This window comes from Colobus angolensis, unplaced genomic scaffold (genome assembly GCF_000951035.1).
Source record: "Colobus angolensis palliatus isolate OR3802 unplaced genomic scaffold, Cang.pa_1.0 Scaffold83, whole genome shotgun sequence".
NCBI classification, from domain to species: Eukaryota; Metazoa; Chordata; class Mammalia; order Primates; family Cercopithecidae; genus Colobus; species Colobus angolensis.
In genome coordinates, this window is record NW_012122154.1 from 486,540 (window position 1) to 493,465 (window position 6,926).

A 6,926-nucleotide genomic window follows, 5' to 3' on the forward strand; every position below is an offset into this window, starting at 1 on the left:
GTTCCCGTAGAATGGAATGAGATTAATGCTGCTTGGGGCCAGACTGTGTTGCTGCTCCATGCTCTGGCCAATAAGATGGGTCTGAAATTTCAGAGGTAGGAAGTGTAGCCCTTTCTTGGGGAGTGGTGCGTCTTTGATATAATTTGTATCTGTAACCTGGTACTGCTCTCCACCATGTCAGGAGCCCTTGCTGCCCACAGTCTGGGAGTTTTCTATGGCTGGAGAGCCGTCAGCGTCTGGTTTTCCCCTCATCACAGGGCTCTCTCTGCTGATCACAGTCACTGAGTGCATGACCATAGCGTAGTTCCCAGCCTACAGTCCCCAGAGCCTTAGCGTTCCTCAGGATATTTTCAGTTTTTGTTTCTTTTTTTGGAGACGGAGTCTGGCTCAGTGGCTCAATATCCACTCACTGCAAGCTCCACTGCCTCCCGGGTTAACGCCATTCACCTGCCTCAGCCTCCCTAGAAGCTGGGACTACAGGCGCCCGCCACCACGCCCGGCTAATTTTTTTGTATTTTCAGTAGAGACGGGGTTTCACTGTGTTCGCCAGGATGGTCTCGATCTCCTGACCTCGTGATCCTCCCGCCTCGGCCTCCCAAAGTGCTGGGATTACAGGCGTGAGCCACCATGCCCGGCCCAGTTTTTGTTTCTTAAATTTAAACCACAACGTAACATTTGTTCATGGAAGGCCCCCAGGCAATTATATAATAAATGTAGTTTGTTTATTAAACAAAATCTTTTAAACATGGATCCAGTGGGGAGGTGGGAGAGGCAGTTGAGCATAATAAAAGAAGCCCTTGGCTAGAATGAAGAGTGAAATCATTGGGTTATAACTTCCCAATAATCACTTTAGGAGGAGTCCTGTATCCATCTCTGTTTGTATCTCTGTTTTAGATATCGACTTGTTCCTTACGGAAACCATTCATATCTGGAGTCTCTGACAGACAAATCTAAGGTACTCTGTGAAGCTCCATTTTCACTGAAATACAGACTTCTTATATCTCTTAACAAAATGGACAGTTTGCTTTGATATTGGCATTCAATTTATTTTTTAGACCTAGATATCATGAAGAGCCAGTGTATTCAATATCTTGTCTAGTTCAGGTTTAGTTTTGGGGGGCTTGTAGACAAAAATTAGGTTTTGACAGTCTGTTGAGAAGGGATATGGGCAGGTCAGAGGAGGATATGTGCACTAGGATAGGAAAAGAATCACCATGACATAGATGTTTATAGCTTGGGTATCACCAGAAGTGTTTTAGATTTTGGATTTTTATTCAGATTTTGGGATATTTGCATATAGATACTAAGATATCTTGGGAATGGGACCCAAGTCTAAACACAAAATTCATTTATGTTTCTTTTTTTGAGACGGAGTCTTGCTCTGTTGCCCAGGCTGGAGTGCAGTGGCATGATTTTGGCTCACTGCCCTCCAAGTTCAAGCTACCCTCCTGCCTCAGCCTCCCGAGTAGCTGGGATTATAGGCGCCCACCACCACACCCAGCTGATTTTTGTATTTTAGTAGAGGCGGGGTTTCACCATGTTGGACTAGGCTGGTCTCGAGCTCCTGACCTCAGGTGATGTACCCGCCTTGGCCTCCCAAAGTTCTAGGATTACAGGCATGAGCCACCACGCCAGGCCTCTATGTTTTATGTATACCTGATACATGTAGTCTGAAGGTAATTTCATACAATATTTTAAATAAATTTGTGCATGAAACAAAGCTTGTATACATTGAATCATCAGAAAACAAAGGTGTCAGGTATGAAATTTTCCACTTGTGGCATCATATCAATGGTCAAAAAGTTTCAGGTTTTGTAGCATTTTTTATTATTTTTATTTATTTATTTATTTGAGACAGAATCTCGCTGTGTCACGCAGGCTAGAGTGCAGTGGCGTGATCTTGGCTCACTGCAAGCTCTGCCTCCTGGGTTCATGCTGTTCTCCTGCCTCAGCCTCCTCTCCTCCTGAGTAGCTGGGATTACAGGCACCCATCACAATGCCTGGCTAATTTTTTGTATTTTTAGTAGAGACGGGGTTTCACCCTGGATGCTCTCGATCTCCTGACCTCGTGATCTGCCCGCCTCAGCCTCCCAAAGTGCTGGGATTAACAGGTGTGAGCCACCGCGCCCAACCTATTTTTATTTATTTTTCTTTTCTTTTTGTGGTTTTTTTGTTTGTTTTTGTTTTTATTTTTGAGATGGAGTTTTGCTTTTGTTGCCCAGGCTGAAGTGCAATGGCATGATCTCGGCTCACTGCAACCTCCGCCTCCTGGGTTCAAGCGATTCACCTGCCTCAGTCTCCTGAGTAGCTGGGATTACAGGCATGCACCACCACGCCCGGCTAATTAGGTATTTTTAGTAGAGACAGGGTTTCTCCATGTTGGTCAGGCTGGTCTCAAACTTCCAACCTCAGGTGATCCACCTGCCTTGGCTTCCCAAAGTGCTGGGATTACAGGTGTGAGCCACCGCACCTGGTCTATTTATTTATTTTTCTTTTCCCATCTACTCTTCCTGGAAAGGTTTTGTAGCATTTTGGATTTTTGGATTCAGGATGCTCAACCTATGGTACATTTTCATTGATGGTGAAACAGTTCTAGGTGCATTGTTATTTGCCCAAGGTTATTGTAGTTGTTCAAATTCCAGTGGGATACAGACAGAACATGACTTGAGAGATTGATAGGATTGGGAACAATCTCTAGAAGCTTGTCTTGGTGCCAGACCCATAGCCAGTTTTCTCTTCTTGGGCAGGAGCTGCCGTTATACTGTTCTGGGGGGTTGCGGTTTTTCTGGGACAACAAGTTTGACCATGCAATGGTGGCTTTCCTGGACTGTGTGCAGCAGTTCAAAGAAGAGGTTGAGAAAGGCGAGACACGTTTTTGTCTTCCCTACAGGTCAGTATAGCGCAATGCTGAGTCAACCTGTATAGGACCAAATTGAACAGAATTGAAGCAGCAGTAAGAATGGAGGCAAAACAGTATAAATGGTGGGAAAGCAAAAATATGGCATAGAATCACATGACATTGATGGGCAGAGACTGACCCAGTACTGCAAGCAGGACAGATGTGACCACCTAGTCCTTGGAGTAGAAGAATATGGCCTTGGATGGTTTAGGGGGTTTTATTGGCATAGAGCTCAAGCCTCCTCTCCAGTTTCAAGAAGGTGTTTCCCTGAAGTCCTTGGAAATACACAGGAATGCTACTTTTGATTTTTTAGGATCCCAGTGATGGATGGAAACTCTAGTTTTTACCTAGAGTAAGGCTGCCTCTATCACCCCAAAATAAGCTTTTTTTTCTACTGCCTCCTTTCTCCCCTGCCAAGTTCAGTGATGCCTAGGAAAACAGCAAGAAGTACTGTAACCCTCATTCACCTCTACTCCAGGCTTCTCTTCTCTTTGGGTGTGTGTCCTGTCCCTGTACTCTGCAATGACAATGAGGCTCTTGTGACAGTCTTCTTGATTTTTTTGGCTTTCAAGCAAATCCAAAATATACTACCGTTCCTTACCAAGTGTTCTTTAATAGATAAAATGACGTGAATGGTCCCATGATCAAGTCCCTGCCCTGAACTGACTTAACTCAGATCTCAGTTACTAATGAATTCTGCTGTGTCCATCTGCAGGATGGATGTGGAGAAAGGCAAGATTGAAGACACAGGAGGCAGCGGCGGCTCCTATTCCATCAAAACCCAGTTTAACTCTGAGGAGCAGTGGACAAAAGCTCTCAAGTTCATGCTGACGAATCTTAAGTGGGGTCTTGCGTGGGTATCCTCACAATTTTATAACAAATGACTTTTTTCCTTAGGGGGAGGTTTGCCTTAAAGGCTTTTAATTTTGTTTTGTTTGCAAACATGTTTTAAATTAAATTCGGGTAATATTAAACAGTACATGTTTACAATACCAAAAAAGAAAAAAATCCACAAAAGCCACTTTATTTTAAAATATCATATGACAGTTTCCAGAGCTACAACATGCCAGGTATAGCTGCCAACCGTTGTCACAGTTTTGACTCTTAACCCCATGGACTCCTTTCCCTTTCTTCTCTGAAAAAAACTAATTTAAATTTGCTTTTTTTTTTTTTAACTGAGTTGAATTGAGATTAATGTGTTTTCACTGGATTTGTATCTCTCTCAACTTCCCGCACTTAACAGTATGAAATAGAAACTTGCGTCTTTACTGAGACGAGGCTATGTTTGAGATGCACAGTTGGATAATGTGGGAAAATGACATCTAAGCTTTACCTGGTCACCATGTGATGTGATCAGATGCTTGAAATGTAACACTTCTCACTTGGTTCTCGACTCTGCTCTGTGTTAGAGATATGAAATGGTGTTTGATACTGTTTGAGACATTATGGAGAGATTTAATTATTTGTAATAAAAGATTTGCTGCAGTCTGAAAACTGCCCAGGGGCGCACTGTTGGGTTTTTCTTTAAAATAGAGTACTTTGTATTCTGGGAGAATTGAATTCTAATGCAGGTATGTGGAAATTCTGTTGAAACATGTTCAGAGTTAGTTTTAGTTTTAAAAAAAGACTCTAGTAAAAATAGATAACTGTTGAGGAAGCCCTGTTTGTGTAGATCTGAATAATGGAACAGAGATGTTAAACTAATTTTAAGGGGAAATAAAGGCTACCTCCTTGATGCTTAGTCAAGGTCACCCAGATAGTCTGTATTTGAGCCCCTGGTTAATACTGATCTCCATGCCTAATGTTCCTCTTAATGAAATTAAAAGTATAAATATCTTGTTAAACAAAAATGAAACAACTGATCTGTCTCCACTTAGCTTTTTAACATTTTCAGGCTGATATGACAAAAAGGGCATGCTCGTCCACCTTAACTCTCTCTGATAAAGAAAAAATAAGCATGAAATTGGCATATAAAATACAGTTCAAAAGAGACTTGGAACTTCTGTACCCTTAGTATGAAAGTAAACAGAGGGAGGCATGAGTGCAGTGACGGAAGGCTGTTTATATTTGGTGGATTCAGCCTCCCTCATGTGTTAGAGGAAGCAACAGTCTTCAGAGCTCTGGCTGCCAGGTGGGGAGGAATAGACTGCTGTCTCCCCGGAGTGTTGGCTCCCACGCTGTGAGTCAGGATTGCATAAGAGAACTCAGCAATGCTTGCCAAGGCAATACCAGTGATGTTCTGCAAATGCCCCACAACCTTCAGAAATAGAGACAGATTTCTTATTACTAAAAAATCTCAACATGTTTTAGTGCACAAACACACACATTACTTGGGATGTTCTCTCAAGGCAATTGTAAATTCATTTTTCTGAAATCCAGATTCCAGTGTTTGCCAATGGTCAAATTATATTAGGATACCTTTTCCCTGATAATGTTAGCATGGAAACTTCCTGCTAGACATTTCCCTCTGCTGGAGATAAGTTTTGTGAAATATAAGAATGATATTTGGGCCTTGACATTTTCATTATTTGAGAAGATAGAATTGTTGGACTTTGTTTTGTTTTGAAACAGGGTCTCACTCTGTTGCCCAGGCTGCCAGGCTGCAATGCAGTGGTGTGATTTTTGGCTCGCTGCAACCTCCACCTCCTGGGCTTAAGTGATCCTCCCACTTCAGCCTCCGGAGTAGCTGGGACTACAGGCGCAAGCCATCATGTCCAGCTACTTTTGTTTATTTTTTGTAGAGATGAGGTCTCACTGTGTTGCCCAGGCTGGTCTCCAGCTTGTGGGCTCAAACAGTCCTGCCTTGGCCTCCCAAAATGCTGGAGTTACAGGCGTAAGGCACCCTGCCCGGCCTTTTTTTTTTTCTTCTTCTGGTTTTTTGTTGTTGTTTTGTTTTGTTTATTTGTTTGAGACAGGGTTTCACTGTCGCCCAGGCTAGAGTACAGTGGCATAATCATGGCTCACTGCAGCCTACAACTCCTGGGCTCAAGTGATCCTCCCATCTCAGCCAAGTAGTCCACGTAGTTGGGACTATAGACATGCACCACCACGCCCAGCTAATTTCTTTCTTTCTTTTTTTTTTTCGAGATGGGGTCTCACTCTGTCTCCCAGGCTGGAGTGCAGTGGCACAGTCTTGGCTCACTGCAACCTCTACCTCCCAGGCTCAAGCGATCCTTCTACCTTGGCCTCCTGAGTAGCTGGGACCACAGGAGTGGGCCACCATACCCAGCTAATTTTTTTTTTTTTTTAATTTTTGGTAGAGACAGGATTTCGCCATGTTGCCCAGGCTGGTCTCCAACTCCTGAGCTCAGGTGATCCACCTGCCTTGGCCTCCCAAAGTGCTGGGATTACAGGTGTGAGCCACTGCACCCAGCTATGACTAATTTTTAATTTTTGTAGAGACAAGGTCTTGCTATGTTGACCAGGCTGGTCTTGAACTCCTGGGCTCAAACAGTCCTCCTGCCTTGGCCTTCCAAAATCCTGGGATTACAGGCGTGAGCCACCATGCCCAGCCTGGACTTTTAACATAATAGCAGGTTATCATTATAAAGAGAAATGAACAAGCCGAACTTGGGCCTCCGTTTCCAGATTTATAAAAGGAAAACAAGGAAACATTTCAGCCCTATCCTAGATTTTTCCCTCTCAAATCTTGCACACTAATCCTAATCCTGGGTCTTGGCACTTCTGTAGGTTGTCTTCTGTTTTCCTTTAACTGATGGGTGAAATGTTTCCTGTTAAATGAATTCTTACCATGCTGGTCCTGCTCAGTGGTGCATACCTGGCTCCAACACTCATGGTTTTGGATGAAAGCACTTGCTGCAATGATTCCTACTGCCAACAGCATGAAGTCTTCCTTCACTGAAATAAACTTTTCCCTGAGTGATTAAAACCACATTAATTTTAAAGTTAGAATGGAACTTGATCTTCCAAATCATAGCGTCATGGAACTTCAACTATGAATTATTTGTGTCAATCATCTTGGATTTTTTAGACATGGAAAGAAATGATCAAGTAATAGCTCATTTAC

The 6,926-nt window shown here is 43.1% G+C and overlaps 2 protein-coding genes across 2 annotated transcripts in view; one reads left to right on the plus strand and one right to left on the minus strand.

Annotated features, from left to right (window-relative positions):
- Positions 1-4,398, plus strand: part of BECN1 (beclin 1, autophagy related) — a 21,175-nt gene extending 16,777 nt beyond the window's left edge. Inside the window, exons 9-11 of the mRNA XM_011929933.1 lie at positions 895-955; positions 2,748-2,890; positions 3,615-4,398. Coding sequence (XP_011785323.1) covers positions 895-955; positions 2,748-2,890; positions 3,615-3,783 — 373 coding nt within the window. The 3' untranslated portion in view covers positions 3,784-4,398. The remainder of the gene's footprint in view (positions 1-894; positions 956-2,747; positions 2,891-3,614) is intronic.
- A 543-nt stretch (positions 4,399-4,941) lies between these two features.
- CNTD1 (cyclin N-terminal domain containing 1) overlaps positions 4,942-6,926 on the minus strand; it is an 11,014-nt gene continuing 9,029 nt past the window's right edge. Inside the window, exons 5-6 of the mRNA XM_011929934.1 lie at positions 6,678-6,774; positions 4,942-5,156 (exon numbers count right to left, since the gene is read on the minus strand). Coding sequence (XP_011785324.1) covers positions 4,986-5,156; positions 6,678-6,774 — 268 coding nt within the window. The 3' untranslated portion in view covers positions 4,942-4,985. The remainder of the gene's footprint in view (positions 5,157-6,677; positions 6,775-6,926) is intronic.